At 41.0% G+C, this 23,664-nt stretch overlaps 1 protein-coding gene across 1 annotated transcript; it reads left to right on the forward strand.

Annotated features, from left to right (window-relative positions):
- Positions 1-1,887: 1,887 nt before the first annotated feature.
- LOC110537728 (serine/threonine-protein phosphatase 2A catalytic subunit alpha isoform) lies at positions 1,888-22,495 on the forward strand. Its single transcript, XM_021624063.3, has 7 exons — positions 1,888-2,720; positions 12,174-12,383; positions 12,782-12,955; positions 20,404-20,493; positions 20,722-20,883; positions 21,089-21,207; positions 21,759-22,495. The coding sequence occupies exons 1-7, from the start codon at positions 2,619-2,621 to the stop codon at positions 21,829-21,831; spliced, it is 930 nt and encodes a 309-aa protein (XP_021479738.1). The 5' UTR covers positions 1,888-2,618; the 3' UTR covers positions 21,832-22,495.
- The last annotated feature ends 1,169 nt before the right edge of the window (positions 22,496-23,664 follow it).

A 23,664-nucleotide genomic window follows, 5' to 3' on the forward strand; every position in this document is an offset into this window, starting at 1 on the left:
AAATTTTTTTCTGAAGTCTTGGCTGATTTCTTTTGATTTGCCCATGATGTCAAGTAAAGAGACAGAGTTTGAAGGTAGGCCTTGACATACATCCACAGGTTCTCCTCCAATTGACTCAAATCATGTCAATTAGCCTATCAGAAGCTTCTAAAGCCATGACACAATTTTCTGGAATTTTCCAAGCTGTTTAAAGGCACAGTCAACTTAGTGTCTGTAAACTTCTGACCCACTGGAATTGTGAAACAGTGAAATAATCTGTCTGTAAACAATTGTTGGAAAAATGTATTGTGTCATGCACAAAGTAGATGTCCTAAACGGCTTGCCAAAACTATAGTTTGTTAACAATACATTTGTGGAGTGGTTGACAAACGAGTTTTAATGACTCCAACCTAAGTGTATGTAAACTTCCGACTTCAACTGTACATATCATTGCCTTCTGAGAATTGTAAAGTGTTGTCTTTGTCAAACTGTAAAAAGAAGGATTGTTGCTACCATTCACAGTTATTCATTATGAGGAAAGTGATTTACTAAATGACTAATTACATGCTTCATTGTTCATTGGGAGATTTAATTAGGGGACTGCAACTTCCTAGCAACATGTCTTTCAACAATGAGATATTGATCTCCCAGAATGGTCATAGACTGAATTTGATTGGCTGGTGTCATAGTTTTTTTCTTGTTGGCAAGAGATTTGAATCTCTATTTCATGAACTATATTTATACTTTCTATGGTAACGAAGTGAATCAAAAATACTGACTGATCAGTAGTTTTCAGTGTCTTCCCACTGACCTCCTCAGCCCTTTGTTCTGGTGGCTTGTCATCGCAAAGACAAAGCCATTGAGCAGAATGAATTTATGATAACCAATCCTGCATGTTTTCATGGAATTGAAATGCTAATCAAAACGTTGATGATGTGGTCTGTGTGTCTTAGCCTCTGTGCAGGACTTGTCATTTTTTATGGAAATTCAGTGTGGAGGGAACAGGAGGGAGGTGGTGGTGGTGATTGAGGACAAAGGTTATGTTTTTGTCATGGATAGTGCTCCAGCTGGGCAAAACAGACAATGCTGACACACACACAGGGAGAGAGGGAGAGGAGTAGCTTGCATGGAGGAATATAGATGACATTCAAATGAATTATGTTTCTTCTAGGTTTAATACTTAGAAGATGGCAATATCTGTTAACCTCATGAACCATCCTTTCTGCTTACTGAAAAATATATCAGATCAGAGAAATATATTCAAAAGAAGACCATGTTTGACTCTGAAAACCTGATAAGTAAGCTCATCTGTGCTGACAACAGGCTGTTTGAAACTGAATATTTTACTCTTCTATGTAAATGTAATTTGCAACATTACCATATGTGTAAACAACGTGTGGTTTTCTCTTTGCAGATTAAGTATGGTTTCTAAATGTAGATTAAAGCACTTGAGGAAGGAGCAGAGGAAGGGAAGAAGACTCCAGAATACCATCATTACCATCATCTAATTTCACGGACCAGGGAAATAATATTGTGACAACGATTTGCATAGGGACAGGCATGTATTATATTTCCCATTGCTATTAACTCCCTAGGAGGCCTTACTCAATTGAGGTCTATGTCAAAGTAACTCTTAATTGCAATGTTTTTTTTCTTCAGGTTTTGGAGGGAACAATAGTACCATTGAGAGGTGACTGAAAATAAATTATAATTGATTTTTTTGTACTAACTTTGGTGGAAATAGATTATCTATCAATTCAACAGTAAAAAATTTACTTTTTTAAAATAAAAATGTACTTTTTTCCTTCTACTTTTCAGGATTTTATTTTCCAGATATCTCACTGTGAGGACATGAATAAGGAGTCCATATGGTATATAGTTGACCCTGGTAATTTCTGATTCATTTAGGATTTTGGACAAATCTTGATCAAATCTCAGACACTTCTTTTAGGAATCACAGTTTTGAGATAAATACTCTTTAAAGTCATAGAGGGCTATTGCAAGAAACTACATAAGATAACATGGCCATAATGTAGTTGTCAAAAACGGATTTGTTGTCATATTTTAGTTTAAAGGTAAAAAGGTCAGTAGTGGAACGTCAACTAGGCAACAAAATCTCAGTTTCCCCATTTGTAATTCGTATTTTAAGTGAAAAATCACTGTCGGAACTATAACTTCCGATAATTTCGATAGGACCTGAACGCAGCATTGAAACAGCCAAGTAGATGGTAATTTCATGGTCATGTCTAGAAGGGGTACAGCTTTTGTCAAATTAACGTACAAAGTTTTTATTTTCTTAATTGAAGGTAACCCAATTCTCCTAACCTGCTGCGAAAAGTCAATCTGACAAAAGCGGCATCCTTTCTAGTCAAGACCGATTAACCTGCTACGAAAAGTCAAATCTTGACAAAAGATGTATCCCATCTAGTCGAATCTGACTTTGGTATTTGTGTCTGAGTGGATCACGGCCTCGGGTGGGACAGGCGCAACTGACGTCTATATATTTCCTAGTCAGCTTCCCCCTCATCATATACTTTCAGAAATAGGAACCGGGTTGACACGTTTGCGGACGATTTCAAGTATTTGGGTAAATCGCGCCAATTGTTGTGCCACTGAATTACCCGAAATAACAACCAGAAATGGATGAGAAGTGTTTTACGAAGGAGATCGACCAATGGATCGAACAAGTCACCGAATGCAAACAACTGTCGGAGAGCCAAGTAAAAACTCTGTGCGAAAAGGTATGGTATACGGAAATTAATAACTTTCCATCTCAAATTGTTTGTGTACAGTAACATTCAGGGGGCGATACATGTTGCGGAGCTTGTCTGTTAGCACTTCCTACTTGCCAAGTAGAATACATAATCCTGTCTAGTTTCAAGAGCAGGCATTTATATTTCCATAGTTTACTGTGTAGCCTACAGTATCTAAACTTCTCGTCAACCTTTCAGAAATAGTAACACACATGGCTTGCACATTTATAAAACAATTCGAATGCGGCTTTTCTACGCTTACACTCGCCCCAGACATCCTTAAAATGGCGCCGATTTTGTACGTCACATTGAACTTCTCATTCTGCTAAAACCGGTTTAGCATTTTACTGCAGCAATGTGTTTTGTTCATTTTGGAGACGCCAAACGGTTGCATTCATTCATATAAACATGCTTGTCCGGAACATCTAAATGACAAACCATAACATGTCTTGTTTAGTACTGGCCCAATTTATGTTGGAAATCCAGTCAAACCATACGAGGCCCGGTCTGACCGATATGCTGTCAAAAAAAATTGCAGCCTTCCTATCACCGCAATGTAGAAAAGTCGCCTGGGCTCTACTGCCCACAATGCACTTAAATCATGCCTATCCATGTGGTAGTTGCAGTGGCTTTAGTCCTGATACCTGACAAAGACTTAAGACTAATACTTTTGGCTATTCAAGTTCTGAATATCAGATGCCACAGTCAGCGCATTATCAAGTAAATTGAAATACGTTTTCCAGAATTATAATTACTCCAGTCTTTACAGAAATAAATGACCAAATTCAAAATATTTCATAAGAGAACATGACTTAGCCACAGAGGATCATTAGCTTCGTTCAAAAAAATCTGTATGTAGTTTCAAGTCACAAGTGAGTAGGTCTATGCCTGTTGGAAAGTCCGCCATTTGGGAGGCAGGCGTAACAATAGGCCTAAATGATTATTGGGTGGTGTCTGTCAGTGAAAAGCATCTAAAATATGTGTATAGATAATGTGTCTTGAGTATAATTTGAAATGTTGAGACAAGGGGGGGGCTCTAGGCACATCTCTCTCAAGAAGCCGCTCAGCTGTCTCCCACCAATTATTTAGCATCAATTGTTTCATTGTGTGAATTGTTTGCCTTTTGATGATTTATTTTGAATTAATTTCCCATTACATATCACCAGCAGTACATTTACCGTTAATTCCCGTCATTTGGTTACATACATTTGTTAATGCTCAATTCCTTAGTATTTAGTTCTCATTCTCGGAGTGGAAATGTTGTTTGCAGAGTTCACACCTGTGAGAAACAAGTTTTGTTTTATTTCTTATCACTGAGTTTTGTAAAACAAAACAAAAATATATAATGTTTGGTGAGCTCCATGTGAGCAATGAGCTTGTGTCTGGTTCATTTCGCTGTCTTGTTAATGTTGAGGGATGCCTAAAGCCTGCTACATGGATTAGGCGAATATATGTGTGGGTGGAGTCGTTTTTTTGGGGGGCTGCGAACTCTTTTCGTTGTGTTATACCGAGAGAGGAAGTCCAACTTGTATTGTGTATATCCGCTTGGGGAGCCAGAATAGTTTACCATTCCATACACTAAATTGACTGTGCCTTTAAACATCTTGGAAAATTCCAGAAAATTATGTCATGGCTTTAGATGCTTCTGATAGGCTAATTGACTTAATTTGAGTCAATTGGAGGTGTACCTTCAAACTCATTGCCTCTTTGCTTGACATCATGGGGAAATCAGCCAAGACCTCAGAAAAAAATTTGTAGACCTCCACAAGTCTGGTTCATCCTTGGGAGCAATTTCCAAACGCCTGAAGGTGCCACATTCATCTATACAAACAATAGTACGCAAGTATAAACACCATGGGACCACGCAGCCGTCATACTTCTCAGAAATGAGGCAAGTTCTGTCTCCTAAAGATGAACATACTTTGGTGCGAAAAGTGCAAATCAATCCCAGAACAGCAGCAAAGGACCCTGTGAAGTTGCTGGAGGAAAAGGGTACAAAAGTATCTATACCCACAGTAAAACGAGTCCTATATCGACATAACCTGAAAGGCTGCTCGGCAAGGAAGAAGCCACTGCTCCAAAACCGCCATAAAAAAGACAGACTACAGTATGCAACCTCAAATGGGGAGAATGATCATACTTTTTTGAGAAATGCCCTGTGGTCTGATGAAACAAAAATAGAACTGTTTGGCCATAATGACCATCGTTATTAAAACTGAGTTTAAATGAATTTGGCTAAGGTGTATGTAAACTTCCGACTTCAACTATACAGGCAGCCAGCCAGCCAGCGAGCGAGCATTCGGAAAGTATTCAGACCCCTTGACTTTTTCCACGTTTTGTTACTTTCCGGCCTTATTCTAAAATGAATTAAATTGACAAAACAATCTACACACAATACCCCATAATGACAAAGCAATACCCTTTTTTAAATGTTTTTTTTTAAATCTAATTTTAGCAAATGTATTTCAAAAATAAAATGGAAATATCACATTTAGATAAGTATTCAGACCCTTTACTCAGTACTTTGTTGAAGTGTCTTTGGCAGCCATTACAGCCTCGAGTCTTCTTGGGTATGACGCTACAAGCTGGGCACACCTGTATTTGGGGAGTTTTCCCCCACTCTTCTCTGCAGATCCTCTCAAGCTCTGTCAAGGGAGCGTCGCTGCACAGTTATCTTCAGGTCTCGCCAGAGTTGGTAGATCGTGTTCAAGTCTGGGCTCTGGCTGGGCCATTCAAGGACATTCAGAGACTTGTCCTGAAGCCACTCCTGCGTTGTCTTGGCTGTGTGCTTAGGGCTGTTGTCCTGTTTCCCTCGATCCTGACTAGTCTCCCAGTCCCTGCCACTGAAAAACATCCCCACAGCATGATGCTGCCGCCACCATGTTTCACTGTAGGGATGGTGCCGGGTTTCCTCCAGACGTGACGCTTGGCATTCAGGCCAAAGTCTTGATTTCATCAGACCAGGGAATCTTGTTTCTGATGTTCTGCCAAAAGGCACCTAAAGGAATCTCGAACTCCAAGTCGTCTGTCATGTACCTTTTACTGAGGAGTGGCTTCCGTCCGGCCACTCTACCATAAAGGCCTGATTGGTGGAGTGCTGCAGAGATTGTTGTCCTTTTCCCATCTCCACAGAGGAACTCTGGAATTTTGACAGGGTGACCATCAGGTTCTTGGTCACCTCTCTGACCAAGGCCCTTCTCCCCCGATTGTTCAGTTTGGCTGGTGGCCAGTTCTAGGAAAAGTCTTTAGTAGTTCCAAACTTCATCCATTTAAGAATGATGGAGTCTTCTATGTTCTTGGGGACCTTCAATGCTGCAGATATTGTTTGGTGTCCTTCCCCAGATCTGTGCCTCGACACAATCCATCCTCGAGGCTCCACACACAATTTCTTACGTGTTTCTGTTTTTTTATTTTTAATACATCTGCAAAAATGTCTAAGTTTTTTTGCTTTGTCATTATGGGGTATTGTGTGTAGATTAATGGATTTATTTAATTTCATCAGTTTTAGAATAAGGCTGTAACAACAATGTGGAAAATAAGAAGGGGTCTGAATACTTTCTGACTGCACTCTAGGTTACTTATTTTGATGGAGTGTTAGTGGAGCGCCACAGCACCATGGAGAGGTGTGCTGAGCATGGACAAGATACATATTTTTTGCCCCTGCCTTTAGCAAAGTGGGCACTGCATATCATGGGGTGGCATCGGCATTCATCTTAATAGCACATGTGCCACTGGGCGAGAAGTTTTCTTTGTTTTTCGGGGCAGAATTATGTGAGGGTTTTGTGTGTTGTTGGAGGTGCGTCTTAGCCAGTTTAGTTGGGAAAATGCTGCCCTCTTCAATCTTCCGCTTTAGGCAGCCACCTAATCCTGCAAAGTAGGCGGGTCGGCCCTGAACCGTACTCTCTAAGAACCTTTGTAAAGCACACACATATGCCTCATCCATCCTAAATTGGAGAACGTTTATGGGACGGGGACAGAATTGGGTCCGTTAGAACTTTCCCTTTATCACATCATCAGTACACCACCAACGGTCTGAGCAAGGATTTAACCTCAATCTTCCTTGATGCCCTTTTCACTAGGTTGCTTAAATACCGTCTGTTCTACAACCGTGTATCCTGTTCTTGTTTTGTCTTGTTTACAAACAGGTCATTTATTGTCCAGAGATGCCTTAGAAGCCGGGATTACGGTACGGATGGATATGGTACTTGGCTAGAATTCCCCGTTGCCAAATTTGTAATATTAAGCTACAACGTGTCGGCCATCACGTTCTATTTGCCTGTGGAGTTCAGTCTCAGTCAAAATCGGGTGGTTAGAAGGAATTTGTTTAAAGTAAAGGGGTTTTGTCACTTCATCAAGTCAAACTCTTGAGTTGTCAAATGCTTAATCAGCGGTCTTACAAACTCCTGAGCACATAATCGAGCAGGTCCCTCACAGCTCCGAATTGGTAGGCCTAAGCATAATGGTAGTGGTGTGTGTGTGTGTGGTTTGAGAGCACACATTTGCTCAGAGATGTCTGATGTATCCATCCCCTGTGAATTTTGGTAATGTGTTCAGCAGAATGCGCAACGAGTGTAAAAATAGCCATAGATGTGAATGATTCTGAGTTGCATCACCACCACATTGTGGCTGGGCTCTGTGACTCCCATATAACACTGGTGGAATAGCCTCTGTCTTGGGATACAAATTAAAGAATGGGGGAGAGGGAGAAAAGCATGCTGTTACATCACAGCAACCCACTCATAACACATTGAAAAGCTGTTGTTTTCTTGTATTTAAAACATTTTCTTACACCAGGAGACTTCAATGTTACGATCCCAGAGAAGCAGGAGCTCTGAAACAACAAAACGTCACATGCAAACCAGACTCAGACTTTCAGGTAGACTCTTGCTTGTGTATTACTCAGAGCGGTCAACAAGAGAATCAAACTCGGATCACTGGATTCTGAATGACTGATTGCCCCCGTGTGATGGTTAATGTGTTTTTGTGCTGAGAACATTGTGTTGTGAGTGATGACAGAGTACCCTTTTGACACCTTGGAAGGTTAAAGGTAGAGTCAGTTGGTTAAATGCGATTTACTGGTGCAAAGATGGTGACATCCACCATGTTGTTGAGTAGTTTGTTTTCACAGTCAACAATCTAGGCCAAAGGTTTCTAGCTAATGCTGAACAAGCAGTCCTGTATTAGATGGGGTTATGATGGGTGGAGCAATTTATGTAACCTTCTAAGTCATCCATTCAATAAACACTGAGTGTATATAAAACATTATAAACATCTACTCTTTCCATGACGTAGACTGACCAGAAATGTTCCCTACATTTCTTTTTCAGCACTGAGCAAATTTCAGGTCTGATGAGTGTGAACTTGAACGTTGTGAAACTTCCAGCGGGCATTTACTGTGAACACTGAGGCTGTACCCGCTTTAAGTTTGTTTTAAGTGGCCAAGTAGGCTACTGTGACTGTTTTGATCATAAAGTAGGTCTACCAGAGTGGCCTACCATCAAAACATGGAAATAGCATTTTAACATGGAAATAGCTTTTCTGTCATTCATCCTACAGTTACAGCCAATGTGTGGTGTTCAATGTAGGCCTACATTCCATTAAACTTTTTAACATGCTTGACATTAACCCGTTTATCCGACTGAAAATGGTTTGATGCAAGAAACCACTTTACAAAATAAAATGCATTATAATTATTCCCATACCATTATTACAGAGACTCAGATATATTATGCTACCCTCTGCCTATTGGCTATTTAGCCTGTCTCAAAATACAACACTGCCCCTTTAGGACAAAGAAATGCTATTTACTACACTCACTTTTCAAAGATGTCTAGAAATGTACACAATTGCAACTTTTGAAGGGACATTTTTATAGTGTTAACAATAAACTCTAGAACAGTGGTCAACCTTTTTCAAGTCAATCACTTTCTGAGTTGGTGCAAGCTGACATCTACCGCTCAGATTGATTTCATTTTTAACATGACTCAAAGAGGTGTAGTCTATGCAACATTAACACATTTTTAAATGTGTTAATGCAAATAACTGTCGGTATCACGGTAATTGACTGTTAATTAACAAACATATTTAGCATCTGCTGGCTTCCACACACAGCCTATACAAGCCACTCAAAAAATGTCTCTAATAATAAATCCATGTAATATAGCCTACACCTTCACAATAAATCCATTATTTATTTTAGACATGTCTAAAGAAGCATGATATGAAGAAAATGTAGTCTATTCAGAAGGAAAGAATAGTACACGGAGTTGTCCTGATGTGGCTATGCCAAATGGCTGTGGGCTACACTAGTTTATTTAGCAGACAAGATATCATTTCGTGGCATTGTTTTATATTATTTTATAGTATGAAGAGTACAATTGAACAAAGCTGAATAAAATATTCATATTTTATCAACTATTTAAGGAAGTGCGAACGTGGCTATTCTGTGAGTGGTTAACAAATAAATGGTTATTCCTATACGCTTAATTTAGTTATTAATGTAACTTTAGTTGTTGTACAAACGTTGGCCTATATGTTTTGATTTTTAATACATTGTTAGGCTGCATGATGAGACTAATGATGATTTTGAAAAAAGTAGCTTGAAGGGCATGAGCTCTGCTTTGTTTTTTGGGCAGATTGTACACACTCATAGTCTCATTCACAATTTGACAAGCATGTGATAATGCCTCGAATTTCAAGGTGGCATTTCCTTTGTGGCTGTAAATCACCCTAAAAAAAACCTGTGCCTCTTGTGCCCTTCTCCCTGAGTGCTGTGCAATCTGAAGCATCCCACTCAGATACTGCGCGCGTCCTTATCCAATTCCGAGGTGCATATTGAAGATATTGGAAGAACTGTCTACATTTACTTTTCGTCAGCCAACAAGATGAGTAGGCCTAACGAACAGCAAAAGCACTAGCCAATGTCAATATACTATTCCCCATCGTACAAAAGTCGACCTTTTCTGTGCGAGGAAATACATTTTCCAAACAGTTGTGGGATGTGACAGATCCCAAATTAATACAAACCAATAGCATCAAATAACCTTTTTTTTACGCAATGTGGCTGACGCAACAGATCAATATTTAGCTTGAAATGTTGATAAACTATTAGGCTATTTCTTCACATTATAAGCGCAGATGGTAATAGGCTATAAGTGTGACTGTTCCATTAGCAGGAAAACATTATCAAAGTGACCATAAATGCAATAATGCATGTAATGCTTTAATTATAAAGGTGCATGTTTATGGTGAAAATGATCTTCCCTAAACTTGAAACTCACCCGTTGCTAATGAATGCCAGTTAGGCTCTACACCCCTTGTAAAGTGGATTAGTGTGTGTCATTTTAAGAAGTTATTTGGCCAATTTAGTTGATACAAACCTTATTGAAACATATAGGCCTATGAGCTAGGCTACATGAGGTGTGGGGCTAATTTCAAATAAGTCGCGGAAAAAAAGGAATTGTTTCTTATGCTGGGCGTCATTTCACAAGTGATAGTATCTAACTCACAAGTGATAGGCTAATATTGTCACCCATCAGACTATTCTTGATTTTAAGCTCGTATTCAAATATACAAAAGTAATATGATTTTTAAAAATTTAGAATGGACTACTTATCATGGACCTGTATCGAAACAGGGGCAGCGGGAAAAAATACAAGTCATCTTTGCACTTAAATAGCGAATGGAGGCTGCTTTTCCCGTGGTCCATTTTCATGTCAGCCAGGTAGGCTATACTCCTGTTGTAAAAATAAGCAATATGCCTTATATTAGGAAAGTTGAGAATTAAATATAGTAGGCCTAGCCTATAGAAAGCTGATGGATCCTCTTTTTAGTAGAGGCCATCACTCTGTTTTCTCACGCAATTGCATAGCCCATAGAAATCTTGTGCAACTTGAGCTCATGGGATCTCATGAAGTGTTTGATTAGATTTTCGATAACATTTGCATTGATGTCAGAGTGATTTAGAGAGACAATGGAGTGCTGAGTACCAGGAAGTTATCAAGTTAGGTAGGCTCCTAATGACCATCAGCTGCATCAGAGCTTGGAGAAGCCTAATGACTGACTAAATGGTCATGTGGAATTTGACTGCCTCCATGGCTCGTGACCGCCGGTTTGGCGGTAATATGGTCACCGCAACAGCCCTATATAGGCCCAATGCATGACCGCATTTTGGCTTTGCTTGAATTGACCTGCCAACGCATTGTTCGGGCCATTTTAAACATTTTGGAGGTAGTCTATATGATCACACCGGTAATAGATCCGTTGTTGTATTGCTTGTGAGGCACAGCTGAGTGAGCATAAATTTAAATAATTAGATTTTGTTTTTATTTTCCTGGGCTGATGGTACCTGCATCTGATGGTCATTCTCAGCAGAGGGAGAAAACAGCAGACTGAGGGTCAGCCTCTCAATAAGGTGTTCCTTAAGTTTGGTAAATTCAGTGTGTATATAGGCATACCTAGATCAGTTGGTTCAGGTTACTGATTTAAGAGGATCTATATTCTAGGATGTGTTAACTCGGGTGCATATCATTTTTACCGAGGTTCTGAGTCCCACTAATCTCTCGTAAACCCATGTATCTGACCAAATCACGCAAGATTTTACTTCTGGGTTAACCAAGATTAGAGTCCCATTGACCTACATTTTTTTCCCAGTCTTGGCCCTATCTTACTCTCTTCAATTCCCACTCAAATTCATTCGGAAAAATATCAGATTTGTTTAATACGCATATAGAATTAGCCTTTTGGCCGAACGATTGAATGGCTTTATAGAAACCCCAGCCAGCAGTTAATTGAAAAGCCTGATGCGGCATAGTTGTGAGGGCACGTGGAGCCGGCTTGTTTTGTGGGCAATTAGGTCAACATTAACCATAGTCCTCTTTCGCCCTGGCCTGGTCACTCTGTTTCTCCTTGGCGTCCATCTGCCGGTGTGGCTCTCTCCCCCTCGGGGTGCTGCCTGGAGCTGAGATCAAAAGTTATTTCTCTCATCTTGACCCACAGGCACAAACCCAGTGTGCACATACTCCTGCTCTACTCTCAACATGGGATTTATGCTCTAAAAGCTCCTTACAATCACTTAAACCCTTAGTTTAGTACTGCCAACATTTATCATCCCAGCAGCACACCTCAAGGAGCATCTTGAGACAACATATAGCCTTGCATGCAATCACTCATTCATTAGAGAACAGTAATGGACTGTTTTCCTCTAACATCACCGGCTTTGCGCCCAGCAGGCAGCACTGTTCTTAGAGCTGCCCTACACAGTCCAATGGTTTCTAGGAACTGCTTTGGTATTCAACTAGCTTGCCAAATGTAATTTGTCTATTTATGTCTTGGGAAGATGACTGTTGGGAAGATGACAGTTGGGAAGAGAGGGGACTGGAACATAATGCAATGTAGCCCACAACACAGCCTTATGATGTTTGTGTTTTATGTTTTGTCCAGGCAAAGGAGATTCTGACCAAGGAGTCCAATGTGCAGGAGGTCCGATGTCCAGTCACAGTGTGTGGAGATGTCCACGGCCAGTTCCACGACCTAATGGAGCTCTTCAGAATCGGAGGGAAGTCTCCAGACACAAACTACCTGTTCATGGGAGACTACGTGGACCGAGGCTACTACTCTGTAGAAACCGTCACGCTGCTTGTAGCACTTAAGGCAAGTTGTTGTAGTTGTACAAAACTGGGGACCAGTTTTCTGGACACAGATGAAGTCTAGTCCTGGAATTAAAAAGCAAACTCAATGAAGAATCTCCAAATGTTTTTCACTTCAGGACTAGGCTTAATCTGTGTCAGGGAAACCGCCCCTGAAAGTTTTTTGAATTACCTTTCACTTTTTAACTTGACTAATGAGAGAGCTGAATGGTTCTCTCCTGGTTTTAGGCCCTTGTTTCACAACATTGTCAACAAGTGCCTATGGAACGGTGTGTGTGTGTGTACACTGGGGGAGCCTTGTGATGCAATGTAATGCTGAGAGACGCTCATTTACAGAATGCCCTCGTCTCCATTGAACAGTGCTGTTTTGTAATTCCCTGTATTTTTAACATTTGATCACAGGTTCGGTACCGTGAACGCATCACAATCCTTCGGGGGAACCACGAAAGCAGACAGATCACACAAGTGTACGGCTTCTATGACGAGTGCCTAAGGAAGTACGGCAATGCAAACGTATGGAAATACTTCACAGACCTCTTCGATTACCTTCCCCTCACTGCCTTGGTAGATACTCAGGTAAGAAGTTTCGCATTTTTATTTGATATGTAGTTGAATCTTCTATGGTGCAATTCCACAGTAATGGAATTACACTGAGACTAAAATGGTTATTTGTAAAATGTATGCCAAACAATTGCTTTCAAAGTTTAACAAACCATACAACTATATGCATAAGGAGTCGTTTGAACAATTTACACAAATTTCACAAAAACACATTTACTGGAAGAACTGTGAAGATACAAAGTTTAGTAACAGAATTACGGTATAATCTCTAAAAAAATATATATAAGATTATGCGACCACATTTGCCAAGAACTGTTAAATATCTACTCCGAATTAAGATTTAAAGATGTCTACAGAAAGAATGATATCAGCTATGGCATGACACCATGAGTTTGAAACTACAGTAAGTGAAATGGATTTATATCACGGGTCCCTGTTCTGTACTACACAGAAATGCATAGCATAATTGTGGAATGTCATTCGCTTCATGATGTATACTAAATAGGTACACAAAGATATGCAATATCATCCTTTGCATATATGGGCAGGGCTCTATAGTGTGACAACTTTTGCTGTGTGACCAGGAGTTTTATTTTGGGGGCACTGTGTGACTATGAAAAAAAGCTCTCCCAGAATTGTTTTAATGATAACGTTTCTCTGTACGGTTGCTTCCGATGGCTGCAGATTTGTTAGCGTCATGGTTGCACCATAACTACAGCGAACACCGTTTGCTTCTTGCCCAACCACGGCAAAAGACCTGACCCATATTACCAGCGCAACATTTTTTTTATCTTCCTAAAACGGATCTCCGGGACTGTATTTTACGTTCATAAACCATGTCGTGCCCTGTTCTAAAACTACTCGCGTGTCGACGTCGATAACCATTCATTTACACTTAGTCCAGTCATGTTACCTCGTTGGTATCCGAACATATCCAAACATTTGAAGGCAGAGAAAGAAAGGGATAGCTTCTTCAGGAGATCAATGAACATAGCAATGACCGATCTCTTGCTGGTTGTTTTCAAAGACAAAGTACCATTTTCAATGTAATCCATTCTCAATAGGAAAATAGTGCTTTTACAAAATGTAAAATCTAATATTCTAAAATATTATAATAGACACTAATATACTGAATTGTAATTGGATGCATTTTACCGCCATATCCTACTGTGCTATGATTGGTTAAGACCACCACCCAAATGGTTAGGTCATGGTCAGTTTGATCCTGGTTGGCGATACGTGAACGTGCCAGTTATAGCTAGCTAATAAAGAGCTACGTTAAGAAATATATCCTGTAGGGCTGCATTTCATTATTTTGTACAAAGTGTGCAAAACAAGACATGGTGTCAGAGTAAAAGGTCTTACAAGATGGATTTTTCTGGAGTTCCTTCACCTCGAATGGACTGGGAGTCTACAAACTTACCCGATGCATGGCGTAAGTACAAACAGCATGTGGCGCTAATGTTCACGGGTCCTCTGAAGGACAGAGGAGAAGAGGAAAAATGCAGCTACTTGCTCTTCTGGATCGGTGAAAAAGGGAGAGATATTTACAACACATGGACACTTACCGAGGCTGAATCAAAGGTACTGAAAACATACTACGATCGTTTTGAAGCATATGTTGCGCCGAAAATCAATACGATTTTCGCTATGTACAAATTCCATGAGAAAGTACAGGGAGCTAGCGAGTCTTTTGAACAGTTTGTGACAGAGCTGCGTCTGCTTGTGAAAGGCTGTGATTATGCAAACAAGGATGAGATGGTCAGGGACCGTATTGTATTTGGAATACACTCACTGCGAGTGAGAGAAACTATCTGAATGTTGGGTCTGAGGTGACGCTGGACAAAGCTATCGACATAGCCAGATCTCACGAGCGAGCACAGGCTCAGATGAAAACCATTTTGCGCGGCAGCACGAGAACAAGCAGTGCACGCAGTCAGGGTCAGGCAGGCATCAAAGCACACCTCCGGTGCCCAGAGAGCGTGTTTTAGAACGGAGAGAGACACAACTCCAAAACAGAGCGACAGACTCAAAACGCCCCAAAATATGTGGATATTGTGTATACAAAGTGCATGGCGAACAAGGAAATTGCCCAGCTAAAGACAAACAGTGTACTAAATGTGGAAAATGGAATCACTTTGCAAAAGTGTGCAGAGCTTACCGTGGAAAAACAGTACACGCAGTGAGTGAAGATGAAATGTCAAACGCTGATGAACTGTTTATTGATTCAGTGACACCGAAAAGTCAAATATAAGAGACAGAGCAAGCCTTTGCTAACATTGAGATCGGAACACAAGGCACAGAGCTAAAGTTCAAACTAGACACTGGTGCACAAGTAAACATTATTCCTCTGAATAAGTACCACCGCTTGACATCTGAGTGCGAGCTACAGCGCAGACTGACTAGTTATGGTGGTGAACAGCTCCCAGTAAAAGGCACATTCACTTTCAAATGCAAATACAAGGAAAGTGACATGATGTTGGACTTTTATGTTGACACTAGAGCACCTGCAGTGCTAGGTCTTAAAGCATGTTTAGACATGGACCTCATCAAGCTAGTTTTATCAGTGACAGCACCAGTAAACAGACAATTTACTGGAGGAGTTTGCTGACGTTTTTACAGGAATAGGATTATTCCCAGGAGAATGTACCATTCACCTTGATCCAGATGCAATCCCTGTGGTCTACCCACCGAGAAAGATTTCCCTTGCTCTCTGTGCCCGTCTGAAGAAAGAGTTGGAGAGCATGGAGCAATCTGACATAGTCACCAAGGTTACAGAACCGACTGACTGGGTAAACGCATTAGTGGTGGTGGAGAAACCACAGGCAAGCTCCGAGTATGTCTCGACCCAAGAGACTTGAACAAGGCTATCAAACGCCCCCATTACCCTTTACCGACGCTAGATGGCATCACACACAAGTTAGCAGGAGCACACTACTTCAGTGTCATGGACACTAGATCAGGCTACTGGACTATCAAGCTCACAGAAGTCATCTAAGCTCACAACACACCGTTTGGACGCTACGGGTTCCGTCGCCTGCCTTTTGGGATTATCTCAGCCCAAGACGAGTTTCAGCGAAAGATCGACGTGTACGAAGGACTCGACGGAGTTGTGGCAATTGTGGACGACATCCTTGTCTATGGTCGAACCAAAGAGGAGCACAACCGAAACCTCCCTTCGATGCTGCAAAGGTCAAGAGTGGAGTCCGGCTCAATCCAAAGAAGAGCACAGTCGGTGCTACAGAGGTCAGCTACTTCGGACATCTTCTCACAGCGACTGGAATCAAGCCAGATCCACAGAAGATCTTAGTCATAAAAGAAATGGAGCCACCAAGGAACCATGCAGAGCTGGAAACAGTGCTTGGCATGGTCAACTACTTAGCCAAGTTCGCACCCAGCCTCTCCAATGCTAATGCGACCCTGCGTCAACTGCTAAAGCAGTCCAGTGATTTTCTCTGGGACAAGCAACACAACGTTGCTTTCCAGAATGTGAAAGACTTGATCCCATTGACGCCATTCTGTTTGGATGTAAACGTTTCCATCAGTACATATATGGACGACAAGTCATTGTGGAATCCGACCACAAGCCCCTTGAGTCAATTATGAGGAAACCACTAGCCGCAGCCCCGCCAAGGCTACAGAGAATGATCCTTCAACTACAAAAATATGACTTCGCAGACACACTCTCCAGGAAGTGTCTTACCTATAAGGACAGCAGCCTCAGTGAAGGCATGGACATGCAAGTGCACACTGTACAGCAACTTACCAGTTAGTGACACAAAACCAAAGGCGATCCAAGCAGAAACAGAAAAGGACTCGCAACTCGCACAGCTGAGGAAAGTCATACAGGATGGATGGCCTGAGGAGAGGAGAAAATGCCCTCACAGCGTCTCAGAATTCTGGAACTATCGTGATGAACTATCACAGATCAACGGAATAATTTTCAAAGGAGAGAAAATCATCATTCCTACCAGTCTCGGAGAAGAGATTTTGACAAAGATCCATGCTGGACACATGGGCATGGAAAAGTGCAAACAGAGAGCACGGGACATTTTGTTTTGGCCCGGAATGTGCAAACAAATAGAGGACAGGGTTGGTAAATGCGCCATATGTCTTGAACGACGCCCCTGAAACACTAAAGAGCCAATGTTATCTCACTGTATCACAGACCGACCCTGGCAGGTCGTGGCAACCGATCTGTTCACCTGGAACAACGAGGACTACATCGCAACAGTGGACTACTACAGCAGATACTTCGAACTCGACAAGCTTCACAGCACCACATCTGCAGCTGTGATACACAAGCTGAAAGCAGCCTTTGCCAGGCATGGCATTGTAGAGACTTTAATTTCTGACAATGGGCCCTGTTACAAATCACATGAGTTTGAATCCTTCACAAAAGCATGGGAGTTTACACATGTCACCACAAGCCCACATTACCCTCAAAGTAATGGCCTTGCTGAAAAATGTGTGCAGATTGCTAAATCACTCATGAACAAAGCAAAAGCAGACAAGAGAGACTCCTACCTCAGTCTCCTTGAATACCGCAACACTCCAGTTGACAACTTCAAATCACCAGCCCAGATGTTGATGAGCCGCAGACTTCGCTCAATCCTTCCCAGCACCAACCAGCAGCTGCAACCTGAGATCGTCAGCTACAAGGAAATGCATGGAAACCGCGCACAGAGGCAACAACAACAAAAGCGATACTACGACAGGTCAGCTAGACCACTGCCACCACTAATCGATGGAGAGTCAGTTAGAATCCAGGAGAATGGCCTCTGGAAGCCAGCAGTCGTCATCCAGCCAGCCGACACTGAACGTTCATATCACATCCGCACCGCAGAAGGAGCGGTGTACCGCCGCAATCGTCATCACCTACTGAACACAAAAGAACAACACACAGATGATGAACTGTTCCCCTGAAAGAGAATGTGATGGACTAAACACACACAGCACAACATACACCAACCATACTTACCTGCAACACCACAAGAGCTGTTGACTGACACAGAAGCATGCTCAGCATCATATCGCACAAGGTCAGGAAGAGAGGTCAAGCCCAGAGCTGTCCTAGACCTGTGACATGTCAAAGGGTGTAGGCGGATCGCTGCCCTAAAAGAGTTCCAGACTCTAAATTTGTTATTGAAAGTTCACTTAATGCTTTGGTATTGTATTTGTTTGAATTGTTAAGATATTTCTACAATGAAAGCTGAGTTGCTGAGAATCCCTTGTTGAAAAGTAACATTGTTTCAGAGTCTGTGGATTCAGTTGGTATAGTATGCAATTAAATGGTTACTTACCTTGAGTTCAAACTACAGAGCATGTATTCAAAAGAAACTCTTAGAATATGTAAACATTTTTACTTTTGTTTTAAAAGAAGGGGGATGTAATATTAATGTGTAAACATACTGAATTGTAATTGGATGCATTTTACCTCCATATCATATGATTGTTTAAGACCACCCAAATGGTTAGGTCATGGTCAGTTTGATCCTGGTTGGCAATACGTGAACATGCCAGTTATAGCTAGCTAATAAAGAGCTACGTTAAGAAATATCCTGTAGTACTGCGTTTTATTATTTTGTACAAAGTGTGCAAAACAAGACAGACACATGTATTTACAGTGTTACATATTAGTTTCTAGGCCACAACATGTGCTTCAAAAGTGGCTAGAATTCATATAGGCCCAGTAGAAGCTTTATCTCAATTTTAAAAAATATATATATATTTTTTTGGTGCTCCTAAATTTCATGTGGTACTCCTAATTATCAATGTTACCAATGAAAAATATAAATGTAGATCCCTGTATATGGTTATTATTTTACACACTCGCTATTATTCTAATGAGCTCCGCCCCCGAACAAGACCAAATTTGGTTGGTCCAGAACAAATCTGAACCAATCATAGATGTCTGTATTTTACAAGTTTGGGCAGCACAGTAGAGTACTAGTACAGTACATTTTACTGTGCTCTACTGTACTGAACTATACTGTGCTCTTCTTTAAAAAAAATGTTTTTTTTTACTGTGCTTCACTGTACTGTGCTGTCCAAACTTGTGAAACCTAGACGTCTATGATTGGTGACGCCGGACCAAATCTGAACCAATCATGGACGCCTTTGTTTGGGCCAAATCAAGGCCGTACCGGGCCAAAACAAATGATGTCTGTGGACATTGAAATCACATCCGTGGACACAGGTTAGGGATGGGCATTTTACATTTTTGTACAGTGAGTACTTGCGTGATTTTCTTTTGATTACTCAAATGAAAAAAGTAATAATTTAGAACACAAGGGGAGAAATATGTGCACATTTAGAACTATGCCAGCATAATGCGACAATGCCTAATTTATCATAGCCATTACAGATAATAATTGCTAAATTGCGCCAAATATATTGACTTAACAAAACATTGAAGGACACCTTCCTAATATTGAGTTGCAACCCCACTTTTGCCCTCAGAACAGCCTCAATTCTTCAGGGCATGGACTCTACAAGATGTTAAAAGCGTTCCACAGGGATGCTGGCCCATGTTGACTCCAATGTTACCCACAGTTGTCAAGTTGGCTGGATGTCCTTTTGGTGGAGGACCATTCTTGATACACACGAGAAACTGTTGAGCATGAATTTCAGCAGCGTAGCAGTTCTTGACACAAACTGGTGCACCTGGCACTGACAATACCCCGTTCATAGGCACTTCAATATTGTATCTTGCCCATTCAACCTTTGAATGGCACACATACACAATCTCAAATGTCTCAAGGCTTTAAAATCCTTCTTTAACCTGTCTCCTCCCCTTCATCTACACTTATTTGAAGTGGATTTAACAAGCGACCTCAATAAGGGATCATAGCTTTCAACTGGATTCACCTGGTCAGTCTGTCATGGAAAGAGCAGTTGTCCTTAATGTTTTGTACACTCGGTGTATATTCAGTCAATAAAAGAGTAACTGCCATTTTATGAATTTATTGAAACTGGAATACCACCTTGATTATATTGTGAAATACAGTCTTCAAAAAGGCAGTAACCTCAGCAGTGATACTTGCTTGTGGAAGCCTATGGCTGTGCAATGGCATAACCTTGCTTTGTAAATATGTGTTTATTAGTTGTCAGGGGTATTCAACATTGTTTTGATGTATTTCTAATACCCTTTTTCAGACTTTCTGGTAGATGTTTTCAAAGACCCGTTTTATATCATTTGAACCAGAAATCAAAGCCATTACATTTTTCAACCATTTTTGATCTAAAAAAAAAAATTATCTGCTTGCATTTCTCAAAGATGTAGACCCTTTCATTTGACACCCAGTTTGATATGCTCCTATGAACACGTTGGTGCTCATGGATCCTTTTACATGGAAATGATCTGTGCTTTACCTGCTGCTGTAAATACATGTTCACTCATGTCTTATGTCAAAACCAATATTTAAATTCAAGTAACATTTCTGTTTTCTTTCCCTTCTAAGATATTCTGTCTTCACGGGGGCCTGTCACCGTCCATAGACACGTTGGATCACATTCGAGCGCTGGACCGATTGCAGGAAGTTCCACATGAGGTACATGGCTCAACAACCCTGCTTCTGAGCATGCTCTGCTGTCTCATTGGTGCTAGGCAGATGGCTTGTAGACACAGGTCCAGGGTCAGTTTATTTGCCCCTAACCTCAACTATTAGGTGGAAAAACACAAAAGCTTATTGAGGCAACTTTCCATCCTACTCATCATATTGGATCCTTATCTTTATCTGTATCTTTATTACTTCTTACATGCATCTCCTCCTCTCCAGGGCCCCATGTGTGACCTGCTGTGGTCAGACCCAGATGACCGTGGGGGCTGGGGCATCTCCCCCAGGGGGGCTGGCTACACCTTTGGCCAGGACATATCTGAGACATTCAACCATGCCAACCGTCTTACTCTGGTGTCCAGAGCTCATCAGCTGGTTATGGAGGTAAGCTGTCTGTCGCAGATTCTCCATGCTTGAAATCTCAGAAGGTAACCATGGTGAAGTGTATGAGTGTGAAACCATTTTGGAATGCATTACATGTTAGCCCCCCTCATTCAGGTTGTTGAATATGTCAAATGTTGCGTCTGTATGCATGTCTCAGGTTTCTGCATTTACTACTAATTCGCTGCTCTCCTGTTTTCTTCCACAGGGTTACAACTGGTGCCACGAGCGAAACGTGGTGACAATATTCAGTGCACCAAATTACTGTTACCGTTGTGGTAACCAGGCAGCTATCATGGAACTCGACGACACCCTGAAATACTCCTTGTAAGCATATTGATTACCATTCCATACATGACCAACCCTAAGAAGTGTTTCCTCCTCAGTTTGGTGAACTACCGTCAAGGGACTCTTATTTCTGGAGGATAATGAATTAAGTATAATGTTATTTGTCACATGCTTCGTAAACAACAGGTGTAGACTAACAGTAAAACGCTTACTGGGGCGGCAGGTAGCCTAGTGGTTAGAGCGTTGGACGAGTAACCGAAATGTTGCAAGAACGGATCCCCGAGCTGACAAGGTGAAAATCTGTCGTTCGGGCACTGAACAAGGTAGTTAAACCCATTGTTCCTAGGCCGTCATTGAAAATAAAAATTTGTTCTTAACTGACTTGCCTAGTTAAATAAAGGTAAAATAAAAACATTTAATAAAACAGGCCCTTCCCAACAATGCAGGGAGAAATAGACAAGTAAAACACGTAGTAATAAATACACATTGAGTAGTGAGTGATTGAGAACTGTATATGTAATGATGTTCCATCAACTGAACAGGATTGTTGATGAAAAACAAGATGTGTGATATTTGTTTTTCTTTTCCAGCCTGCAGTTTGACCCGGCGCCTCGTAGAGGGGAACCTCATGTCACCCGTCGCACCCCAGACTACTTCCTGTAAAACCTCACCCCTTGTACTGTCTAGTTTTGCCATGATTTATGAAAGTACCTTTAGCGTCCAACACCATGTGAGGGGGGGAACACGGCAAAACATCAATGTACATAATTGTATTCACACAAAATGCTATTTAAGCATTCAGAAAATATGTGTACATGGACCAAAAGGTGTGTGCCATATATTCATTACGAAATGCTGAAGAGTATAATGTCCAAGATCACAACCCCAATTCCTTACTCCACTAGCTCTACTCGGTCTTAAATCTCAAGGTGAGCGCGGCTACCAAGTTTTGTAAATTGAAAAGTATTCAATCCAATGTACCATGGCTTATTTTGTGAGTCCCCACATTTTCAGATGTAAAAAAAACAACACTGTTTGCACTTTTTTTTTTTTACATTCTAAGAACATTTAAACGTAAGTCAGAAGTTGGCTGTTTCATTCTACAGAATGTTTTATTTTAGATTCTGTCAGCAGCTTTTTGATGGGTTAATCTCTCCGGTACACATTTGAGGACAAACTTGCTTAAACAGACACCCATTCAATTGTGTATGGCAGACCGATTGAAAAATACCATTGTGAAAATGGTCACACACACTACTCACTCATGATTATCTAGTTTCTGTATTGAAGGATCCAGTTCAATAATAAAGTTGCTCCTTGACTTGTGCGATGTGTTGGTTTATTCACTTGACTTTGCGTCATCTGACACTACTGATGGACTTTTAACCAAGGCTTATGATTATGTACATTGCCTTCTGAAAGTATTCAGACCCCTTGACTTTTTCAACGTTTTGTTACATCCTTATTCTAAAATGAAACACTATCCCATAATGAGAAAGCAAAAATGGGGAGAACATTTTTGCAAATAATGAAATACGTATATGTAATAAGTATTCAGACCCTCAATTCAGCTCAGGTGCATCCTGTTTCCACTGATCATCCTTGAGATGTTTCTTGATTGTAGTCCACCTGTGGTAAATTCAATTAACTGGACATGATATGGAAAGGCTCACACCTGTCTGTATAAGGTGCCACGGTTGACAGTGCATGTCAGAGCAAAAACCAAGCCATGAGGTCGAAGAAATTGTCAGTTGAGTGCTGAGACCCCACATTGGCAAAAAAATAAAAACAATAATACTGTTTTTGCTTTGTCATTATTGGGTATTGTGTGTAGATTGAGGGGGGGGGGACAGAATAAATTGTACAGCAAGGCTGTAACTTAACAAAATGTGGAAAAGGTCAAGGGGTCTGAATACTTTCCAAATGCACTGTAAGTAAGTCATATGCCTACATAAAATGACCAAAACCATGATTGATTTTGGGAGAAAGGGTGAAGAATAAAGCTTCCATGGATGCTGAATATATGTATTTTGTTGCTACTACACTAATTCTAATTTTACATAGCTAAGTAATAACTACACTGATAATTTTTTATCACATAGTAGTGATAAATACTTCTAATGGTCCAACCTGTTCACCACTTATTTCCCATAAGAATGTGTTACTGTTGATAAAGGGTTGCAGGTAGTCTAGTGGTTAGAATGTTGGGCCAGTAAGTGAAAGTATGCTAGTTCAAATCCTGAACAATCTAGTTGAAAAATCTGTCCCATGTGCCCTTGACAAGGCACTTAACACTAAATTATCAAGGAACCCACCAGGTACAACCCTAAATCTGTAAACATGGGCACCCTCATAGATATCATGCTGACCAACCTGCACTCTAAATAGCCCTCTGCTGTCTTCAACCAGGATCTCAGCGATCATTGCTGCATTGCCTGCGTCCGTAATGGGTCTGCGGTCAAACGACCACCCCTCATCACTGTAAAACGCTCCCTA

The sequence above is a fragment of the Oncorhynchus mykiss genome, chromosome 12 (genome assembly GCF_057628025.1).
Source record: "Oncorhynchus mykiss isolate SJ-2025 chromosome 12, ASM5762802v1, whole genome shotgun sequence".
Classification (NCBI taxonomy): domain Eukaryota; kingdom Metazoa; phylum Chordata; class Actinopteri; order Salmoniformes; family Salmonidae; genus Oncorhynchus; species Oncorhynchus mykiss.

Bases quoted from the DNA above. Each gene is read 5' to 3' on its own strand.
- LOC110537728 (XM_021624063.3), top strand. From the start codon at position 2,619: ATGGATGAGAAGTGTTTTACGAAGGAGATCGACCAATGGATCGAACAA. The intron at 12,384-12,781 runs GCAAGTTGTTGT...ATTTGATCACAG, and splicing joins CGCTGCTTGTAGCACTTAAG to GTTCGGTACCGTGAACGCAT. The intron at 12,956-20,403 runs GTAAGAAGTTTC...TTCCCTTCTAAG, and splicing joins CTGCCTTGGTAGATACTCAG to ATATTCTGTCTTCACGGGGG.